Genomic DNA, 22,780 nt, shown 5'->3' with positions numbered 1-22,780 from the left:
AGCTTTTAGATTAGAGTTGGAGACTTAAAAAAAAAAAGTCTTCCACTCTTTCATTAGGTTTTTAGGTTGAAAAGTGTACCTTCAAAGACATAATCTGTCCCCAGCCACCCTTTCTCTTCAGGGCCACTGTACTACTGTTGTACCAGTCTCAGTAACCAAAGCTTCTTTCCATCCCATTTTTATTCCCACCTTAAAGAAGCCCCCCTTCTTGGTCCTGCGGATACAGCGCACTGTTTGCGTTGAGACATCCGTCCCCATCCCAACACAAAACCCAACAAGACAGACCTGGCGAACCAGAGATGCTGTCACGTGTGCTCTCATCCCCACCCACCCCCACCCCATCCCGCTCCCGGTTAAACGTATTCTCAGGACCCGAGGAGATGAGGTGTAAGAAGCCCACAGCTCAGAAAAGAAACACTTCTCTCCTCTAGATGGCAAGGGGGGTGGGGGGTGGGAGAGAAGCCCACCACCCTCCTCCCCCCTCAAAAAACCCCAAACTACACTACCCAGAATTCCTGGGGTTGGTGAAAAGGAAATGTCGTTTTTTACCAGGAGAGGTTTAGCTCTCTGCAGCTCGAGAGAGGGAGAAAAGAGAGGGAGAGGGAAGGGGAGAGAGAGAATTATAATGGGGGTGGGAAGAAAGGTAGGAAACCCGGAATGCAGCAATTGGGTTGGGGCTGGCTAGAGAGGCGGTCATAGGGAGAGCTGCCTATCGGGAGAGCCTGCAGGAACAGCTGGGCTGCGGGAGAATGCCAGGGCCAGACGGGCGCTGGGGGGATGAGTTTCTGCAAAGTTTGACCTGGTTGTCTTTCGGATGCCGCAGCAGAAACTGAGGCAGGCAAGGGGGCTTCCCTGAGCTCGAAGGCGGCGGTAGCGGCCACGAAGCTGACAGCACATACTTTACACAATGATTATAAAATAAACGAGGAGATTCGGGGGTTGGGGGAAAATCCAGCCGAATTAACATCCCCGCCGCCCCCACCGAACCCACCCCGAGAAGCACCCCGCAAGCTCTAAAGAGGCAGGGCTCCTCAAGCTTCGCTGCCCCACGTTTGCCTTGCAAGAGGACCAGACCCTGCGACCAGTGTCCGAGCCCAGCTTGGGGCAGGGAGGGGGGGAGCGGTTTTGGTGGCACGGACGGGCAAATGCTATGAACGAGGAGCAGCTCGCCCGCCAGCTGCAGGGGGAAGGGGCCTCGGCAGGCAATAAAAAGAAAACCCGCTGGGGTGCCAAAATTTGGAACTGGCTAGAGGGGGCAGGTGAGTCGGAGGCGATTCTCCGGTGGCTGTGTGCGCGCCCGCCCAAGTTCCTCCAACAGAGACTAAGCCGGAGGCAAACGGGCACACAAATAGGACAGTGAACCTGAGCCCGCAGGAGTAGGGGGTGCGTGTGTGGGGAGGGGGGGCTTGAGTGGAGGGGGAGCCAACGAGAATAAAAACCGAGCGTGGGGCAATCTATGCCGGGCGCCCTCTCTCTGCGCCCGGGTGGAGGCCGGCAGAGATCCCCTACCGATGAACCGCGGACTGGGCTGCTGAAGACGAAGAGGAGGCGGAGGAAGGAGGAGCCGCCGGGGAAGGCTAGGGCTCAGCCTGTCAGCCAGCGAGCGCCAGGGCCGGCGGGGGGAAGTGACACGCTGCCGACTGCAGCAGTGTCAGCCTGAGCCGCGAGCGCCCTGGCCCCGGAGGAGGACCACCCGGGAGGGCTGAGGACCCTCGGGGCTCCGGGAGGCAGCGAACTGGACGGCAGCACCCTCTCCGCCGCCCCCTCCCCAGGCCAGGTGGGTGTCAGCAAAGATGTCACGGCTGGCGATTATTCGCTGGTGTCCGAGATCCCAAGGCTGATTTTGACTGGGTGGGGGTAGGGGTGGGGGAGAGGGGAGGGGGAAGGGGAGGGGGGAGGGGGTTGGTGAACTGTGAAATTGACCAGAGCTGCAGTTTCAGCTCAGCAGCCAGGGAACCAGCGGAGCCGCTCAACACCCCCCCGACGCCCCCAACACACATTGCCTACCTACGCTTCCTCCCCGCCCCCACCCGAAAGTTCAGCCTAACTTCAAGAGAGGCCTTTAAGCCTTATTCCTCCCTTCATCTCAGCCAGGTCCTCGCACCGGCGAACAAGGGGACGAAGCGAGACACCCGAGTAGGACAGCGGCTGCGAGCCACGGGAGACCAGACGGGGAGAGTCAGATCACTGAGGGAGGAGGAGTGCTGCCTGAATCCACCAGCCCTAGGGGGGAGAGAGCGAGTTGCAAAGCGATCAACAACGTGGTGCAATGTAGGAAACTGTTAGATCCCCGCTCCGAAGATCGGAAATAGCGTTTTTTCTTCTAGCGAGGTGGTGCTTTTTTTCACCCCCACCCCTCCCTCTTCTGCTTAAAGTTAACCAGGGCCACCAAAGAGTGAGAGCCACTTGGGAACTGCTGCGGCTCTTCCTTCGGAGTTTATTTCTTGGGATATTTATTGCAGGCTTGGAAACAGCCCCAAGCCCATCTTTGGGCTTCGGGAAGCCTCAGATCATCGCCAAACTGGAGGTGTCTTGTTTTTCTTTCCTGATTTAACAGAAACTGCTATTTAATTTATTACTGTCACTGTGTGTGTGTGAGAAAGAGAGAGAGAGCGAGCGTGTGTAAAGAGAGAAGGGGCAGGAAGTAGATTTTCTGCAGAAAGGGTGGCAGCAGCGTGGACGGTACATAGCCTTCCTTATTTATGTGTCTGTCAGCATTCTCCTTCATCCAAAGAATCAAAGGAAAGTATCCAACCTGTGTTTCCCGGCAAGTGAAGCACGAGGAACGACTGGGGATATCAAAGCATCATGATTATTTATTGAACTTCAAACTTTAAAAAAAAAAAACCAACCCAAAGAATATCTGAGATTTCACCCACTGTTCAAGGAAGAAGAGAGGCCCCACCGCTCCTGAAATGTAGCAAAATCCTTATTTTATAAACGGGCTAAAAGACACTGATATGAAAAGGCCCCTCTACTTGAATTTTCTATCCTATGGATATCAGTCTTGAGATTTCAAAATAGGAAGATCTGTATTGGATCTAGCAGCAACTATCATTTCAATGCCTAGTCTTCCCTGGGACTGTTGGCATTTCCTAGAAATTAAACTGGTACTGTATGCCATGGGCTGTATTCAGAGCATCAGCAGCAAATCCAAAATTTTTCGAGAAAGTATTACGGTGATTGATGTGAAAGCCTCTATTGACCCCATCCCCACCAGCATCGATGAGTCGTCCAGCGTGGTTCTCCGATACCGGACACCACACTTTCGAGCCTCGGCCCAGGTGGTCGTGCCGCCTATACCTAAGAAGGAGACCTGGATTGTTGGCTGGATTCAAGCGTGCAGCCACATGGAGTTTTACAACCACTATGGGGAGCAGGGCATGTGAGTACTTCTGAACAACTAAGTTCTCAGGGCTTCTGGGTGGGTACCCTAGAAGTGAGGGTAGAGAGAAGAATTGGAAGAAACATTTAGGACATCAGACTTTAGAATCTGGCCTACTAGGTGACCTATCTATCCTGTGGTTTAGGTAGCCTGGGGCAGGGGAGAAACTGGGTTTCATCTCCTTATGTAAGGGGCAGAGAGTATCCAATATGTCGTAAAAGGCTGTCATCTCATCAGGGGAGCCTGGTGACCTTAAAGATCCTAAAACCCAAATGAGAATTACCAGAGCCTCAGGAATGGCTTGACCTGTGAATCCCAGTTTTTATCCTTTTGGGACTTGGGCTTCACCTGTCCTTTAGGAGCTCCTTTTGTCCCATAGGTCCCTTTCCAGTTCTCCCTAGAAAGATGCTGAGAAAGCAAAAGAACATTCTGACCAGTACCACTTGGGCACTGCAAACAAGCTGCCTTGCTGCAGAAGTGCTGGTGCCAGGTGAGGGGAAACACAAGTTGGACAAGTGGGCATTAGGGGGGTTTCACCTCCAGAAGATGGGGGGAGGAGCCCACTCTCTGTGTCAGAGAAAGAAGTGAATGTGGTTACTATGTGGACCTACCAGCCCTTTTCAAATGTTTATCTACTTGTCCCAATACATCTTGACTTTCTAGTGTGTTTAAATCCCCATTGGTGTCTAGGGAAATGCAGTTCATTCAAGACATCCAAGCCCTCATAAGTGGTCTTAGTTTACTTACCCTTTCGCGTTTTACAAGTGGTATTTAGGAACTCAATTTTTACAGCATTTATAGCTTTTCACTCTGGAGGAGGAAGGCCACTTTAACCTGAGAACACACCCTCACTGCCAGAAAGGCTCAAGTTGATTCAGAGTTTAGAACACCAGCTGGTTCTTAGGAGCCCCAGAGCTCATTATAGGAGCCCACTGGCTTCCTGGTACCCGTGCTGATTTTGAAAATTTTTTCCTGCCAGAATTTCTCCTGCTAGGCATGAAGAAACAGCAGAGTCTAGGGGCTCAGGCCTAAGTCTTCCTTTCTGGGTATATTGGCAGAACCAGGAAATGTGGATCTTGAAGCTGAATGTAGCTGCCTTCCTTCTGCTCTATACTTCCCTGACCCCTGGGGAAGACCCAAATGACCACCACAGAAGGAAGGGAGGAAATGTGGTATTGTGAGCTAGACTTAAGAATTAGGAGACACCTGGATTTGAATCCATGGAACCTTTCACATCTGCTTACTGTATAATCCTGGGCAAGTCACTCAAACTCTCCTGCTTTCACTTTCCTCATCTGCAGAATGATGTAGTGACTACCTCACAAATGTACCTCACAAAGTGTTTTTGAAGGTTAAATGACATAATTTGAGTAAAATACCTTGTCAACCTTAAAGGACTATTACAAATGCCAGTTATTTTTCTGTTACAATAAGGACGGGTTCAAGCCTTGAGAGACAAGTCCCAGGAATATGAATGTGATAGAATCACAGGATCTGAAAGCTAGAAGGAACCTCAGAGGCCATGTGATTGGTAGAAACTCACAACTATGTGGGCACCTCTACTCAGTAGCCTAAAATAACCTTCTCCAAGTGTGGCAGCCTTTTAAGAGAGCCAGGCAGTCTCCAGAGGAAAAGAGGTATTGTTGTCGTACTAGGGTGCTGAGGGTACTGGTCCTGACTGACAGACACAAATCGAAGTTAGCCAGTGTTCCAGGGGGGACTTCTGCTTTCCTTGTTACCTCATTCTGATTTCAGAGCCCTTTTCCTAAGGTGCAGAGATGGAAACCTGAAAAGAAAATAGGATTTCCCCCAAGTTGGAACTTTTCACCAATTTTAATATACCATAGAAAAGCTGTAAATAAAGAAACATTAGGGAAGAGAGACTGGGAAAAACTAGGAAATCTTTCGCCATCTTCACTTAATGATTTTGAAATTAAAAGAGAGCAGGAATCGATCATGGTAAGACAAAGTGAAAAGATCATAATTCTCACCTAAGTAAAAAAGGAATTTGTTAAAACTTAAATGCAGTTTTCTCGAATCAAGCCTGAAACCTCTCAGCTCTCAAAAACAATGATTAATTCACTTCAGGGTCTGTGACCAGCCTGTCCCCTCCCCACCCTACCCCACCCCCACTCTAGGAAGGAAAGAATGAATTCTATAGAATTTTAGTCTTTGTGGAATTTTCCTATGAAAACTTAAACCCAGAAGGATTTGTTGTACTTTTTGAGGCCTCCCAGGCAATTTTCAATAAAAAACGGTTTTCCAAGGGGTTTAGGACCAAATTCTCCTTCCTCAGGCCTAGAGGAATTCATTGGGATGCCAGAAGGGACCTCTAGATTCTGAAGGATACTGAAATATGGTGGGGAAATGTTGGGAAGACTTTGTAGTGTGGCTTGGTTTTCAGTAAGTGTATGACCCTACAGAGTAGTCTGTTGTGATGGAAAACTAATTAGACCAGTCAGGAAATCAGGGTTCTAATTCTCACTCTGTCGCTAAGTGACTAGCCTAAAATACTTGGGCTAGTTACTTACTCCATTTCTGGGCTTCAGTTTCTTCACTTCTAAAAACAAAAGGTTACACTAAATGATGGCTGAGGTTCTATTTAGATTTCAAATGAGATGATTCTGAATTAAATGAAAGTGTGGTATGGGGTTGGAGTCAGAACTCAGGAGTCAAAAGCTATGAATTAAAGTCTTGCCTGAGCTCAGGCAGATACTTGAGCAGCCCCTAAGTTCATTTTCCAGTTTTAGGAGTGGGACTATTATTGTCAGAGAGGATATAGTGTGTAGAGGGTGGGTGTGTCCCTAACTGTTGTGAAAGTCCTTTGGAAGGCTTGGTTCAGAGGACAATATTATGAACTTGGAAATTGCGGATCCTCCCTGAACTTCCTCCCTAGTAGGGCAGACTCACTCTTCTACATCGAACCCATTGTGGTGAGCTTTAGATTTTTAATGATTCTTTCTTCTTCCCACATCTTCCCCAGATATTTCCCTTCTTTCCCAGTCCTCTCTCCTTACACTGACTTTCAGAGCTGACCCGTAGTACAAAACCATTGTGCTTGTTACAATGCTTGATGTCTGTCATCCGGAAAATCTGACTCTCTTTGGATCTGAGCTTCCCCTTTTCTGATTGGAGGTGCGGAGCAGCCATGTGGATATTAGGACAGAGGAGAGTCTGAGACCCTTTGAAAGGCACACAATTCTGTTGAGTGAATAGTCAAATAAGGCTCAGACACTTATTAGCTATGTCACCCTGGGCAAGTCACTTAATCCCGTTTGCCTCAGTTTCCTCATCCATAAAATGAGCTGGAGAAGGAAACGGCAAACCACTCTGGTATCTTTGCCAAGAAAACCCCAGATGGCTTACATTTACATAAGTACGTATGAATATGCTAGGATATGTTTAGGTCTGTTCCAGGTGAGCTGACTCCCCTTTATGGGGGGATGGATATCAAGTGAGGTAATGTGTTTAAAATGTTTTATAAATGTACATGTGTTGGGATAACTTATATGTATTTATATATGTGTATACATGTGTATGTATATATTTGTATTGCACAATGCACCTACAGATTGTGCACATTTGTACACATTTCTACACATGTGTGTATCTGTACAATACCTATCTTACGAGTGCAATGTACATTTGCATATGCATTTGTGTGTACATATTTACATGTGTATATATTTATACACATTTGTGTGGATGCATTTGTAGAAATTTACATACAGTGCATATGCACATTTGTAGAAACAAGTGTTTACTATGTGTTGGCAGGTCTTGTGCTAAGCAATTTTCAAATATTATCTATTTGATCTTTGCAACAATCTTGGGGCTATTTTCCGCATTTTACGGATGAGTGAACTTGAGGCAACCAGAGGTTTAGGGACTGTGCTCTAGTCACGTAGCTAGTAAGTGTCTGAGGCTAGATTTATAGATGTGTATTTATTTACATATATAAACATATAGTCAGGCAGGCATATATGTATATGTAAATATGCGGATATGTATATGGACACTATTAATCTTTGTGTATCTATGTGTATAAAATGCAATGCTATCCTACTGCACACACATTTACAAAGCACTTTGACATGTGTTATTTCATTTGATATCTCCATGGAAAGAGGAGGGAGCCCATTTAGAATAGATCTCAACACTTCCTAGGATCCTAAGATTTAGAGCTGGCAGAGACCTTTGAAACTGTCCACGTCCTTGATTTTACAGATAAACAAACTTGAGACCCACCAGGGTTCACTGACATATGGTAGGACCCTCCACAGGTAGTGAGTAACAGAGCAAAGACTGGAAGTCAAGTCTTCTTGGTTCCAGGTCCCATGTTCTCCAACTAGTCAGATTATGAAACTGACTGGAAATCTAGTCAAGATGAACCAGTTTAGTAGGAGTTTTATAAAGAGGAAAACAGTGCATCTTGGGAAAATTAAGCTGCATTCAGTAAACTGTAGTGATCAGGTTTTTTTTATACCTGGGGTAGAATATTTGGCCTTTTTAAGTGTACTCTGTTAAAAATAACAATTCCATTGACCACTGCCACTCACAGTACCTAAATAAGGCTACCCTGTAGGAAATTAATCTCTGACTCAGTATTTGTGGTTGTTCAGTCTGTCTGACTCTCTATGACCCCATTTTGGGTTTGTTTGTGTGTGTATGTGTATGGTTTTTTGGGTTTTTTTTTTGACAAAGACACTGGAGTGTTTTGCCATTTCCTTCTCCAGCTCATTTTACAGATGAGGGAAACTGAGGCAAACAAGGTTGTGACACATGTAAGTTAAGGACTATGCAAGTAGTAAGTCTGAGGCTGGATTTGAATTCAGGATGATGAGTCTTCCTGGTTTTAGGCCTGGTACTCTATCCACTGCACCACCTGGCTGTTCCCAGTATAAGCAAACATTTAACAGAAGGAGGAGATATACTGGGAATCAGTAGAAGACTGGGTTCTGGCTGATTCCCAAGCTCAGAGAGTAGGTCCAGTGATCACTAAGGTCTCCTCTCTGGTCTTCTTTGTTCTCTATTGTCTTCTAGTTCTGATATTTTATGCCCTGACACTCCTACTAGTTCTGATATGGGACGTTCTAAAGGTTCTTGCACATCTGACAGTCCGTGTTCTGGAACTCTGTACTAGGCATAATGATAATTGATAACAGCAAATTAAATTTGTGGATAAGGAGATCTGTGAAATGGAGAGTAAATCTCTTGATGCCAGATGAAATGAATGCTATAGGATTTTGGGTCCAACCCACATTCCTTTAAAAGCTTGGAGCCCCCATCCACTGTTCACTTTCAAGACACCTGCCTCCACAACCCCAGCCTCCGCAATTCTTCACCCGCCACCTGTCATCTCCACAGAGAAGCCTTTTAAATGATAAGTCACAAGTTCTTCCCTGTGTGGGAGACACAGTGACATTGGCTGCTGCTAGCCCATTTCCCTAAGCCTGGGCTTGAGGGCACAGGTCTGACAGTTGGGATTAGGGGGAAGGAGGATGTTTGGGGTAGAGGTTCTTTAAATTGTCAGTGTCATCAAGCAAAGAAGTATAACCTTGAGAAAACCTCTTACTCCCTCCAGTGCCCAGTTTCTTCATCTGTAAGTTCTCTTTAAGGTTCCTTCTAGCTCTGACATTCCATGCTACCAAAGAGATGTGTTGTGCTTGTTTGTGTGTGTATATAGAGTGCAAGGGGAATTCCTGGTCAAAGGAAGGGTCAGGAAGGAGATCAGAGATAGATACACTGGAACTTGTCCTCTCCCACTGCTATGATGACAGACAAGGCTTGGTGATCTACAGATGTCCAATGGCCAAGGGGAGGGAAGTTCCACACTGACTGTGTGGTCTCTTCCTGAAATGTGTGCTTGTGCAAAGAACAATTCAGGCTCAGACTTTCTCTCTAACAGAGGAAGGCCAGTCCCACATATTCAAGGCCCCAGCTGTGGTAGAATGTGTATAAAAGCGAGCCCCAGTTTCAAACCTTCTGAGTTTGAGGAAATGTGGAGAGAATGTTGGAGACAGTAGGGCCCCATGAGAAATATCAATAGGCCTGACCCCAGCCAGAATGTCAACAACCCATATCTTCTATTTCCAGCTGCAGAAGGTGGGGAAAAATCGCCTTGCAATATAACTGCTTCTCACCCAGGAAGAATATCAGCCCTGGGCCACATGTTTCAGACCCCAAAGGTCCAGGAATATGGGATAGGGCAAGGGTTGATAAGGGAGAAAGAACTGAACAGGAGGGTGTATGCAGAATAACTCTGGCTCAAACTTTCTCTTTGAGACATTGCTTTTTCCCAAAGAAATGCTTTTTCCGGTGATACTAGAAAAAGTAGAATGAAATGAGATTTATAGAACAGTCAGAATATCTAGGAAGGCACTTGGACTTTAGGCTTTAGGGGAGCCTCTAGTTTTTGTGTCTTTAGGGTCAGTTGGGTAAGTGATCACAGAAATTTAGAGCTGTATGGTACTTTAAGATCTAGTCTTAAAGATCTAGTCTCCTCATTTTACTGATGTGGAATATGAAGTCCAGAGAAGTGAGGTGACCAACCCACGGTCTCCCTGCTAGGTAGTGGCAGAACTGGGATTAGAAGGAGTCTGTTCCAGGAAATGCTGCTGTCATGGCAGGCTGCCTGGCCTGATTTAAGGAAGTTGTCCAGCCTGGTGTAGAAGGGAATTTGAACTGTTGGTTGAAGAAACTTTTAAATAACTCTTTTTTGCCCTTGGGCTCCTTCTCTAAGGTACAGAATAGAGCCTCCAGTTGGGAAACTCTGCTAATTGTCAAGTGGAGTCAAGGCCCAGACCCTGTCTAGAGTTTACCTACCAGCTCTGATCCCAGAAGATAGGATAAAGAAAAAGGCAAGAGCTTGAGATAATTCACATTTGGTGTTCTCTTTATAAAGTCTGCCCAAAGATCATAGGGTCATAGATTTTAGAGTTGGAAGGGACCTTTGAGGTCATCTCATCTAAGCCCCTCATTTTATAGATGATGAAACTTAGTTTTAAATGGTTTACTCAAGGTCATATAGTAGTATAATAGCAGTGCCAGGATTTAAACTGGAGTCCTACAAGTCCAAATCCAGGGTCCTTTCCATTATGGGTGAACTCAAATTTGGTCCATCAGGATGAGTCTTAACCCTTTCCTGGGATTGTAGGATCATAGATAGCATTGAACTGGAAGATACTGTAGAGATTCCAAATTAACTCCAAAAGGAAGGTTCCAAGCTTTCCTTCTCAATGCAAGGGTCACTCACTGAGGGGGTGTGGAAGATAGCTTTGAGGAAAAGCATAATACTCTTTTGACCATAAAATTTGGAAGTTACCTAGCTTGCCTTGGTGCCCCTTTCAGTGTCAATGATCTCTCCAGTTCTCTTAACTCCCATAGTCTAGAAACACAACCCTTGGAAGGGGCTAAATCCTAATATTGATCAACTGAAGACACCCTTAGCCTCTCTAGTAAATGTCTTTCTTTTACCTATTCCTAGCTAGTCTTTGGGGAATGGGGGTGGGGGCAAGGATGATAAGTCATCATGGTGTTTGTACCACTGCCCAGCCCACATCACTGAGGCAGCGTGGTATAGTGGATAGAGAGGGATGGACTTTGAGAGTCAAGAAAACCTGGGTTCAAATTCTGCCTCAGACATGTATAAGCTGCATGACCCTGGATAGGTCACATAACCTCTTTCAACCTCAGTTTCCTTTCAGGAGGCTGGATTCGTTGACTTCTAGGGTCCCTTCTAGCTTTAAGGCTATGATCCTATGATCTCTAGACTCATAGGAAAATAGGCCTTTGGTGTTTCCTCATTATCTGCAACCCTCCTGAGTCATATGGCTTAGAGGCTTTCCCAGGGTTGCAGCTAAAAACATCCCAGCGATAGATTGTTTGGGTTGGAGTTGCTGCTATTAGGAAGGAAATAAGAAAAGTTCTGGACTCTAAGATCAGAAGTGGAATCTCAATTGGCAACTCAGTCAGGAGTGTACATGTCCAAGAGTCTAAAAAAGTGCGTTTTCCTCAAAGTGTAACATAGGGTGCCTGGGATTCTCGTCCCTTTTCCTGGAGCTTTCCTGGTTTGACCAAGGGTGTCAGATATGTCACTGTGTGAGGGAGGGTTGAATTCTAAACTTATGCTGACAGGATGGAGAAAGGTCTCAAATGGAATGTGAGGGTTTGGAGCCTTGTGACCTTTGGTGATTATATAGTAACAGTTCATATTATGATGGGAAAGAACTAGAGCACTTGTGTTTCCTCCACTAGCTGTGGGTTTCTTCCATTAGTATTTTCTCTAATCTCCAAGGCTTCCAGGATGGTGGTGGGAGAATAGTAAAGAGGGTAGGAGAGGTTAGGGAAGTACCTTTTTTAGGCAGCTTCTGTTTGAGATCCATTGAAGTTCATCTAGGCCCTGCCCCCCAGGTAGAGGATGAAAGGGTTGTAAGAAAAGGGAAATTAATGTTCTTTGTTGGCATGTCTGGGTTGTAGTGGAAAGACTAAAAAGGGTTGGCTTTTCGGGATGGAAAGATGAAGGACATATGGGAGAGAGAGGATCAAAGTCTATCCAATCAGGAAAGACTTAAAGACATGAATATGGGCTTCTCCAAATTCCAGAATTACAGACTAAGGTGGGGATGCCCCTTGAAGCTTCAAAGAGGTAGTTTAAGGACAAGCGAAAGCCATCCTACTGTAGGCAGGAAACTATTATCTCAAAAGGTCATAGAGGCTGCATATATGAAAAGATTGAAAAAGTCTTTAAATAAATGTAGGAAAGGGCCCTTAGAGATCATGTGCCCCCAAGTCCCCCAAGTCCCCATTTTGCAGTGGAGGAAGATGAAAGATATTAAATGGCTCGTCCACAATCATTATAGGTAGTAGGCAGCAGAACTGGAATTCAAACTCAGGTGTTCTGGTGCCAAATCAGAGGCTTTCCTCACTGCCCCATGCTACCTCTGACCTCTAACTTCTAACCTCAAACACTGACATCATAGAATGGCGCCACACCCTCCTTCAAATAGTCCCTCAGGGCTCCCAACAGAGAGAATTCTCGGTTGGATGGGCCTTTGGGCTGATACAGGGTGACATTTCTGATGTATTTAAAATGTGACTCACTCTGGGAGAGTGGGCAAGGAGGCTATTTCCCAAGTCGTTTTGACAGTTGAATCCTAGATAATATTCTACAAGAGACACACTGCTTGCCTGGCATCTGCAGCTCCTCTTTCCTGGGCTTTGGCTGGGTGCTAGAATACTGCAACTGAATCTGTCATACTTCCAGGTCGATGTGAAGGAAAACCCCAAAGACCCATGTTGGCAAAAGTGAATTTAAGGGATCTGCTCAAGTTCTGCCTCAGTTTCCCAGCTCAACACCTTAGAAACAAGCTCCTCTTCAGCTTTTTTGAAGTCAAGCTGAGGTCACAACTGGAAAAAACACCAAGTTATTTTTAAACTTTTCTTTCTGTTTATTCTCTTGCTCCTTTAAAACAGGGATTCTTCATCTTTTTGAGTCATGGACCTTTTCTCTGATGAAAACTATGAGCCCCTTCTCAGAGTATTGTTTTTAAATGCATATAATAAAATATATAAGATTACACAAGAAAGCAATTATATTGAAATGGAGTTATTAAAATGTTTACAAAAGAAATTCAAGAGACCCCAGATTAGAATCTCTTCATTTAAAATAAAGGTGAAAGGCCCGGGAGGAATGAATGATGTTGTACAGGGTTGGTTGGTTGTTTTTGGTTTTTTTTTTTAAACATCCAACCAAAAAAGTATTTTTTATAGGCTATTAAAATGCAAAATGACTTACTTGAGATATGTAACACAGAGCCAGGAGGAAACCTTTGGGTTCAGGGCATGTGCCCACACTGAGGGAGGGGAGTTGGATTACTTGGCAAACTGCTGTAATTTTACCTGCTCCTCCGGCTGCTGCTGCTGCTGGTGGGGACTCACTGTGTCAGGTGGTAGCTGTGGTGCGCTTAGACAACAGTCCCCAGATGTTAGGGGGGGGTTTTGCAAAAATGAGGTCAGGTTGGCCAGCTGCTTTCATGTCTGACATGCACAAGGGAGATACAGTGGCTTAAAATCTAGCCCAGCAAGGTCACTAATGAGATAGGCTTCTAGGAAGGCCCTTGAGTTATCAGGGAACATTTGAATAAAAACAGTGGCCTGGCAAAATGACTGCCCTGCTTTTTCACATTAGCCTGGTTCCCATTTACTAACACCAGAATTATGCCGAAATGACAAAAACTGAAAGAAAGCTTCATGTCTGAAGCTATACTGATTCATACAAGAGGTTTGCAGGGAATTCTCTAGGATGCTCCTTGTCCTGGAGTTGAGACCTGAATTTATGTCAGGAGGAGGTATGATGTGGTGGAAGTGAATTCAGCTGGGAATCAGATGACTTGGGTCTTGGTTCTGAATTTGCTACCACCCAGCTGTCTGATCTGGGGAAATTACTTCTCCTATTAGAGGCCTTTGTTTCCTCATCTGTAAAAAACATGCTTTTGAGAATTCCCCTCCAGGGGTATGCTGCTTCCAGGCCTAAGAACTAATTGTTAAATTTTCAGTGGAAGTATTTACACCTTGGCAAATGTGACAAATCAGGGTTCGATTTATTGTTTTATTGATCTGGCCTTAATAAAATGATGGAGAAAAATATTAATAATAAAAAATTATATTTAAATGTTTGTCATGCAGGCATTTTCCTCCCTGGAGAGCTGATTGTTACACATTTACCTACACATTCCTGATTCTGGCTCTTAATTACTTATGGGATGGTATCTTTGTAATCAGAGGACAAAAAGCAGCACTAACCCTGTTATAAAAGGTGCCCTACCCTAGAATGCTTGTATTTGGGATATGACCAGTCATGCTGATGGGAGCCCAGGGGAGACTGGAATTGGCCTAATCAACATTCTCAGCTTCTCCAGGGAAATTGACCCCTCTTGGCTCCATTCTGAAGGGCTTCCCAGCTACTTGATGCAGATCACAAGCTAAACTCGTGCTGAGACAAGAGAAACTTCTCTTTTTAGAGAGGGAACTGGGGTAGCTGGCAGCAGTAGTGTGGGTTTGTCATACTATGAACCATTAAGTTAAAGCAATCTCAGATCTGGCATTGGGAGGCTGTTGTAAAAGCTGGGCAGAACACTATGGGATCAATTCCAGTTTTATAACCATGGCTTTAGGCAGGAGGGAAAACAAGAGAATCTCATTCCTATGAATGAAAATATAAATGAAAATCATTTGTCAAGCACTTACAATGTGCCAAGCATGGGAGGGGGAGGAGAGATGGTGTACAGATACAAAAGTGAGACAGTTCCTTACCTCAAGTAGCTTACTTTCGAATAGGAAAACAAAACAAATAGAGGGGCATTGTGGCTACCAAGGGCTGTTTTGATATGGGAAGACACAAGGATGAGTGGAGCTGTAGAGGAGTTGATTGGCATACCCCTTTCAGAAACAGTAGTAGTAGTATTGATTTGATATGGTTCCCTCTTTTGAAGGGCATTAACTTAATTCCAGGGCAACTAGGTAGCACAGCGGATAGAGTGCTGGACCTGAAGTCAGGAAGACTCATCTTCCTGAATTCAAATCTTCAGATACTTACTAGCTGTTCAGTGACCCTCAGCAAGTTACTTAACCCTGCTTGCCTCAGTTTCCTCATCCTCATAAAATGACCTGGAGAAGGAAATGGCAAACCACTCCAGTATCTTTGCCAAAAAACCCCCAAATAGGGTCAGAAAAAGTCAGACATGACTGAAACAATCAAACAACAACAATAAACTTAATTCTAATACTTTCTGAGTCAGGGAAAACGCATGTGGGGCATTTCGATCGTAAGTTCTATGAGGGTGGTGACTGTCTTTTGCCTCCTCAGCATTTAGCACAGTACCTGGCACATAGTAGGCATCTGATAAATATTATTGGCTACTGACTTGATGATGCTTTGTTTCTCCACCTTCTTCATTCACATACAGATTTAGAGCTGGAAAAGGGATCTTATATCCAACTGCATCATTTCAGAGATGAACAGACTGAGGGGTTCTGAGATCATGCAGAGCCCAAAGCAAGGTCATGCAAGACCAGGAGTCTAGTCCTCTGCTTCCAAGCCCTGCCCTATGCCATGATACCTTTCTTGGTGGAGAACAAAAAGCAGAGTGAAGGGAAACCATTCCTATTCCATTTGCCCTCTGCTTTAGGCCCAGGTTGTAGCACATTGCCAAGGTGCTCGTCATCTCAGTCCTCTCTCTGCAAGGTTGTTTTCTCATTGTGGGGAGATTCTTCTCCTCTCAGCCTGGGATATGGATTGGTGTTACTAAACCTCATTTTCTGGCTAGGGATGGGGGTGGGGGTGATTTAGTGATATAACCAAGCCAGTGTCTGAGACAACAATAGACCCCAGAAGCTTTTTGGATCTGACATGACAATAACACACCATTAGCCTGATCTTGGGGCTGGTCCTGAAGAGGAGGGGAAGGGGCAAAGAGGTAGGGGCTGGAAGCCTAAATCTCAGTGAGGAGAATAGAAGTTCTCACAGATAGGAGCCCAGTGGGGTGAAATCCTAAGAACAGAGAATTATTGGAGATGTAATTAAGTGAACATCCTTATTTCTAGGTCCAGCTGGGAGCTCCCAGACCTTCAGACAGGGAAGATTCAGGCCATCAGTGACTCAGATGGGGTGAACTACCCCTGGTACGGTAACACCACAGAGACCTGCACCATTGTGGGCCCCACCAAAAGAGACTCCAAGTTTATCATCAGCATGAATGACAATTTCTATCCTAGTGTCACGTGGGCAGTGCCGGTCAGTGAGAGCAACGTAGCCAAACTGACCAGCATCTACCGAGATCAGAGTTTCACCACCTGGCTGGTGGCCACCAACACAGCCACCAATGATATGGTCATTCTTCAGACACTCCACTGGAGGATGCAGCTGAATATCGAAGTGAATCCCAACAGGCCCTTGGGACAACGTGCCAAGCTCCGGGGGCCAACTGCCCAAGAGCAGCCCCAGATCCTGAGTAAGAATGAGCCAATACCACCCAGTGCCCTTGTCAAACCGAATGCCAATGATGCTCAAGTCCTCATGTGGAGGCCGAGGGATGGGCAGCCTCTTGTGGTGATACCTCCCAAATACCGGTAACGAGCAGGGGTCCTGGCACCGAATGGGAGGAGAACACGCTCTGATCTGCTAGTTTAAGACAAACAAATAATAATAATGATGATCAAAACAAAGTCAGAATGCACTTTTTAATCATTCAACACAAATGCAACCATTCTACCTTCTCCAGTGGGACGGATTTCACTGTGCTAAAGTTCCAGGGAAGACCTCACCTGGGGTTTCCTCATCACCTGCTTTCTAAGGAGCAGGAGAAGGGAGGTGGGGAGAGGAGGAACAAAGCAAAAACACACAATCCCTTTTCATTTCCACTTTAGCCTTTGGTTTTCCCCTCTCTCTTTTCCCTTCTCTGGTTATGATCTGAGTTTCAGTTACTCACTCGAAACAGACTTGATGAAACAAAAAACTTTTGAGTTTTTCTTTTTCTTTTTTCCCTCTTTTCTCTGCAAGGTTCAGGGGGAGGGAGTGGGAAGGGAGTCCCCTCATCAACGAAACCCAAGATCTTGGAGCAATCCAACTGACCCCTTATCTTACTGATGACACATTTTTTTTTCACTTGATAAAGATGTGCAACCTCCTCCCCCTACCTAATCATGCGGCCTTATATAGATTTTGCTTTGCCAAAATTTTGCCTTAAGCTATGCTGGGGGTGGGGGGTGGGGGGAGGAGGGATGGACAGAAGAGCAGAATCTCTTTCCTGCCGGATTTTAACAAGTGAATGGAGGGTGAAAGGAGCACCACCTTCCTTCTGTGGGGGAAGGAAAGGGAAGGTGGCTCAAATCCATCTGTTTTTGGGATTCAAAGAGGAGGCAAAGAAAAAAGCCCAGACCTAACGCCAATCGCTTTTAACCCTTCCCTATTTTGGCTTTTAAAAAGGTCCTTCTTGTTCTCTCCTTCCCCCTCCCATCTTGGTCCCATGCAGAGGCTCTGGCCCTTCTGTTCTCTTCTTTATAGCATCAGCTCAGGGCTAGGTTTAAATGGAGGGGAGGAAGAAGTCAAGAGACCATATATAGAGGAAGCCATCGTTCCAGACCACGAACTTGGTCTTCAGCTTGTTGGCGGTGCCCACACCCTCTGAGCACCCACCCTGCCCATATATCAGCTAATTTTGTGTATTCCCTAACGGAGTGGCTTTCTCCATGCTGGTCTGTACCACTTCTAACTTTCTGGAACACCAGCTACTACCACTGATAATATACAACCATTTTTGTGTGTGAAAGGCAAAAGAAAAAAAAAAAAAGAGGATGTCTCTCCATGCAGTTGGAAACTGTAGAGAATGGGATACAGGAGCATACTTTTTACCCCTCCTCCACTCTCAGCTCCACAGTGTTCTTTGAAAATGGATTGTATGGGGCTACAGGCGTGTTCTGAGGATAAAATCCTCTTTTGGGCTTTCACAAAAAGCTCTCTAGTCAGAGACTTCTATAATCATCAAATGTTATTAATCCAGACAGTTTGTAGGGGAGGGAAGAGGAGGAGGAGGGCTACAAAATTTACTCTGGATCTTTTCCTTGTTGGGAAGTTTAGGGGAAACGTTAACTCAGAGACCCCATATTTCCTCAACTCCAGGAAATGAACCAAAGATGGGAAGTCCAAGTAGACCTACCATTGATTTCAGAGTCACGTGGAGGCCTGGCCTTGGCAGCTTATTCTGAGTATCTCACACCCAATGAGCACTCAGGGAACCTGTCTCACACTTTCCTCTCTATCTGGGGTACCCTGTAGTCCCAATCGTAACCTGTAGACCCCCTACCCCTCTTCCTGAGTAAATGCCAATGCTTTGTAGCAAATGTCATGCTCAGTTGGATAGCTGCTCACAGAAACCACAGGGGAATAAATGGTTCCCTATAGCTTTAAATGTATTCCCCTTTGTTGTAGCATTTTATTGAGACTGTGGTCCTTCCTGACAACCTTCAAAATTTGTAAAGTCACCCCAGAACTCCCTCAGCTCCACAAATAATCATAAACCAGGGTGCTAGATCAAAAACAGAATATCAGCAGACATTTCTGCTTGAGACACAGCACCTGTTATAGTCTCAGTTAAGATTTAAGAAGGTTTTTAAACAATAATCCAAATCCCATGCTATAATATCCATTACCTGTGTAATATTACATGTATTCAGGGATATTTAACACAAGATGGAGTCTCCTCCAGCTTATATATTTGGGAAAGAAAACTATATGTTAAAATGAATTTGCCTAGAAATAGTTGATTAGCTTTTTCTGGTTAATATCAAGCTTAGGCATTCCCTCTGCTACATCTCGATAGCCTCCACTCCTCAGAAAACTTCTGCTTTCCTTCTGCGTGCTCAGAGGAGCCAAAAAGGAAAATAATGACAATAATAATGAGAGTGGACAGATGTTTTGCAGTTTGCAAAGCCCTAGCCATACAGCATTGAGTGGAAAGGACGCTGACTCAGGAAGCTCTAAGAGGATGTGGTTTGATATTTACTACCTATGTGACCCTTGGGCAAGTCCCAACCTCCATGGGTCTCAGTTCCTTCATTTGTAGGAAGGGGGTTAGCCTCTGAGGTCCCTTAGAGCTCTGTATCTTTGATATCATTTGACCCTCAAAAGAACCCTTGGAGCTCTGTTTTATAAATAAGGAAACAGGTATAGAGTCACTAAGTGACTTACCTAAGGTATATGGCTAGTGAATAGTAAAACTAAGACTGAATCTCTGGTCTTCTGGCTCACAATCAGGGGCCTCCTCACACACACACCACCACTCCATCCCATGTGCTTCTCAGTATGTGGTTTTAAAGCTATGTAAGCAAGCTATGAGGTCAGGGGTTGGGAAACCTTCACCCTACTTCTGAGGACAATGCACCAAAGAGAGATAGCAGAAAATGTCAAGAGCTATAGCCATGATAGTATGGGTGAATAATAATGCCTTGACTGTGGAGTTAAAACTGCTACTAGGGACATTTAGCCTCAAAGTGAGAAATCACCCCCAGTGGATCTGGGTCAGCAGCTTCTAGGCAGAAGGCAACTGAGGCCCAGGTCCTGCCCCAAGCACCTACCTGCATGGCTACTTACCTTCTCTGGACTTGAGCTTCTGGTACATAGTTGGTGCTTAATCAGTGTTTATTGACTGACATACAGGTATCAGACTAGTTGATGGTTCTCAAAGTGTGATATGGGGGTCCCCAAGACCCTTTCAGGGTCTTGCAAGGTCAAAATTATTTTTGTAATAATACTAAGATGTTTCAATTTTAGTATGGTAAATATCAATAGACAAAAACAAAAGCTCTTTGGGGGTGTTGTCAATTTTTAAGGGTATAAACCAGGTGTTGAGCCTGAAAAGTTTGAGAATTGCTAGCCTAAATGACCTCTCAGCACCCTTCCAAATCTACATCTTATGACCTATGACTTTAGAAGTCCTTTCCCCTCTGTCCACCTCTTTTACAAAATGAGGGGATCAGCTTGGATGATTTCTATAAAGGTCTTTCCAGCTCTCTCAAGAAAAAGTGCTGTGTGCTTCAAATGTGCGGAACCCTCCTAAGGCTATTCTTTGAGTTCGGGGATAATGATGGATAATACATGTCATGAAGATGTATCAGTGTCAGTATCCGGATGCAGGATTGGGCTCTCACAGTGGGCACAGCCTCATGAGAGCCTTGGGAGGGATTTAGCCTCAAAGGCCTTGTTCATCTGACTCCAGGCCCTAGACGTGCAAAGGTAGACAAGGAGCAGACGCACAGAAAGGTCAGAACAGGGGAGGCCCTGGGGTTGAGGCCTTGAGGCTTCTCAGGTCATTCCTCCAAACCAGTGCTTTTAGAGTGACTGTCCATGTTTCTTAAAGAAATCAGTTCACCCTTAGAAAGGAATAAACAAAGTGGCCCATTTCAGGAGAAGCAGGGACTCCTCTGAGGTGCTCCTTACACGGATTCCTCAGGATCCCACTCTTGAGCAAATGCCAAAGTTTCTCAGGAAATACCCGGACCTTGGCTGGATAGCAGCTTTATTAGAGCCATTAGCCTATTCCTCACCCCCCCCCCCCCTCCGCTCCCCAGTCCCTCCCCATCCCAGCTCACACACTAGTGACCAGCATCCTCCACCTATTCAGCTATTACCTTTGATGTGGACTTCTTGCCCCTCCCTGTGATAATAGGATAATAGGACTGGGGGGCCCCTGAGTGACCTAGGTCACTACTGGTTTTATAACGAAGTAGGCTTAAGTTTAGTCCAAGGTAGGGAAGAACGAGGAATCATAGAAAGTCAGAGGTGGAAGTGACCCTAGAACATAGAAGGTCGGAGGTGGAAGAGACTTTAGAACAGGGGTTCTTAACCTTTTTGGTGACAGACTCCTCAGGAGAATGCATAGGAGTGGGGAAGCATGGTGGTGCAGTGGATAGAGCACCAACCCTAGAGTCAGGAGGATCTGAATTCAAATCAGGCCTTAGATACTTACGAGCTGTGTGACCCTGGACAAGTCACTTAACTCCAATTGCCTCAAATAAATAAAATAAAATAACTAAGTCCCTAGGATTACAAAAGAAATCAATTAATTGAAATAGTTACCAAAATATATATTTTTAAAACGTTCACAGATCTCATGTTATAAACCCATTTAAGAGTTGAAAGAAACTAGAATATAGAATATCAGAGTTGGAAGAGACCTTAGTAATCACCTCATCAAACCACCTCATACTACAGATGAGAAAAGTGAGACCTATGGAAGCAAAGTCACAGAGCTGGTCAGTGGTAAAGACAGAATCCCGTCCCTGGTCTCTAGACTTCCCCATTCAGGGCCCAAAGGGATCATCAGGGTTGACTTTTTGCTCTGCACCCTCTTACCCACCTCAGGAGCACGGACATAAAACGAGTCTCTTTCGGAGGCTGCCGACTCCTCCCTTTACCCTCCCTGCTTGGACATCTTCCAGCAATAAAGAACCCTCCTTGGTTATACAGAGATACTGTGAAAAAAAATGTACTGAGACATGAGAGTCTTGAAGAAAATGTAAACTGAAAAAAAACTTTTATTAAAAAAAAAAACTAATGAAGCAAAATAAAGTGGAATTTTCAAGAAGTCCTGGTGAGGGTCTGGATGTTTCTGCAGGACTGCAGCAGCTGCATTGGGGTTTCGGCTTGATACAAATGGGCTTCCCTTTCACCCCAGCGGGGGGCTTTGGGGTTTGGGGGTGAGAAACCATGGGTTGGTTTTCAGAGCAGACACCATGCAAGGAGAGAAAATGAGACATGTTGCTTTATAAATAGATCAGATTCCCCCCTCCCCTTCCCTCCTGTCTTCCACTCACAATCTCCCTTTCCACAAGGGCCTGACCTGGGAAATCTCCGTGTTTAGGGTGATGCCAGACTTTGGCTGCGGTATACCGTTATAACACAAATCATTATGCCCTGGATTGAGCTATACTGCAGATCATATACACATTTAAACCTGCTTCTATAACGAACACCCAACACAACGAATTAGCTTATAGCGTAGGTGTTCATCTTTTCCCTTTTACCAGCTTTATAAAAACAATTTCACCGCATTGGTGTATGGATGAAAGGCTGGTGCAGATAATAAATCCCTTTAGTTCCCATCTGTAAATGGAGGGTTGAAGGAGGATAGAAAACACGAGAATTTAGTTTGATTTTTCTCTTGTTTTCTTAAGAAACCCCCAAGTTGTGTCCATTGTGCTTTAATCCATTGTAAGTAGAGGAAATGCTTTTCCTCCCCCACAGGAAGGAAAGTTGTTTTTTTTTCAGTAAGTCTTCCCCTAACCCACAATATGCCATGTCGTTCTCTTTGAAGATGGGCGGCTCCAGTTTCCTCTAGATGATCATACTCATCCTGTTGAGTGGGCCGAGGGTTCTGGGTTCCATTTTGGAAAACTAAGGACCTACATCCACTCAGAGTATAAATGATTTAATTATTTCCCAGGTTTGTTGTCTTTGCAACAAACAAAATGAACTCAGTTTAAGATATCTTCTTTCTTTTGTGCCAGAGGAAAGTTTTAATGCAGGAAATTGCATCATAGAGGGCTCATTTCAGGGTGACTGTTTGGACTCTCCATGTACAATCAACTCATTAATGGGCAGCCACAGGTATATGTGGCCTCAGAAATTCAGAAAATGGTGCAGACCTAACCCGGTGGAAGTCAGTCAGCCAATAGATAGTTTATTAAGTGGTTACTATGTGGCAGGCATCATGCCAGGCACTGAGGATACAAAGAAAATCCAACACACAGTCTGTGCTCTTAGTAGCTCACATTCTAATAGGAAAGACAATATGTAAATAACTGTATACATACAGGCTCAAGATATACAGTGTGTAAATG

At 45.0% G+C, this 22,780-nt stretch overlaps 1 protein-coding gene across 3 annotated transcripts; it reads left to right on the top strand.

The window, feature by feature from the left end:
- The first annotated feature begins 1,647 nt into the window (after nucleotides 1-1,647).
- On the top strand, nucleotides 1,648-21,525 carry FAM78A (family with sequence similarity 78 member A). 3 transcript variants are annotated; one of them, XM_072632751.1, is made up of 3 exons: nucleotides 1,648-1,777; nucleotides 2,091-3,385; nucleotides 15,989-21,525. In XM_072632751.1, the coding sequence occupies exons 2-3, from the start codon at nucleotides 3,063-3,065 to the stop codon at nucleotides 16,515-16,517; spliced, it is 852 nt and encodes a 283-aa protein (XP_072488852.1). In that variant the 5' UTR covers nucleotides 1,648-1,777; nucleotides 2,091-3,062; the 3' UTR covers nucleotides 16,518-21,525. The 3 variants fall into 3 exon arrangements, with proteins under 3 accessions (XP_072488852.1, XP_072488851.1, XP_072488853.1); XM_072632750.1 differs by lacking the exon at nucleotides 1,648-1,777 and having other exon boundaries at nucleotides 1,899-3,385; XM_072632752.1 differs by lacking the exons at nucleotides 1,648-1,777; nucleotides 2,091-3,385 and adding an exon at nucleotides 4,723-5,022.
- Nucleotides 21,526-22,780: the final 1,255 nt, after the last annotated feature.

The sequence above is a fragment of the Notamacropus eugenii genome, chromosome 1 (assembly GCF_028372415.1).
Source record: "Notamacropus eugenii isolate mMacEug1 chromosome 1, mMacEug1.pri_v2, whole genome shotgun sequence".
Taxonomy (NCBI): domain Eukaryota; kingdom Metazoa; phylum Chordata; class Mammalia; order Diprotodontia; family Macropodidae; genus Notamacropus; species Notamacropus eugenii.
The sequence above is the reverse complement of the archived record's forward strand: the minus strand, read 5'-3'. Positions and strand labels throughout refer to the sequence as shown.

Excerpts from the sequence above, each read along its gene's own strand:
- FAM78A (XM_072632751.1), top strand. The coding sequence starts at position 3,063 with ATGCCTAGTCTTCCCTGGGACTGTTGGCATTTCCTAGAAATTAAACTG. Across the intron at positions 3,386-15,988 it reads CACTATGGGGAGCAGGGCAT|GTCCAGCTGGGAGCTCCCAG; the intron begins GTGAGTACTTCT and ends CCTTATTTCTAG.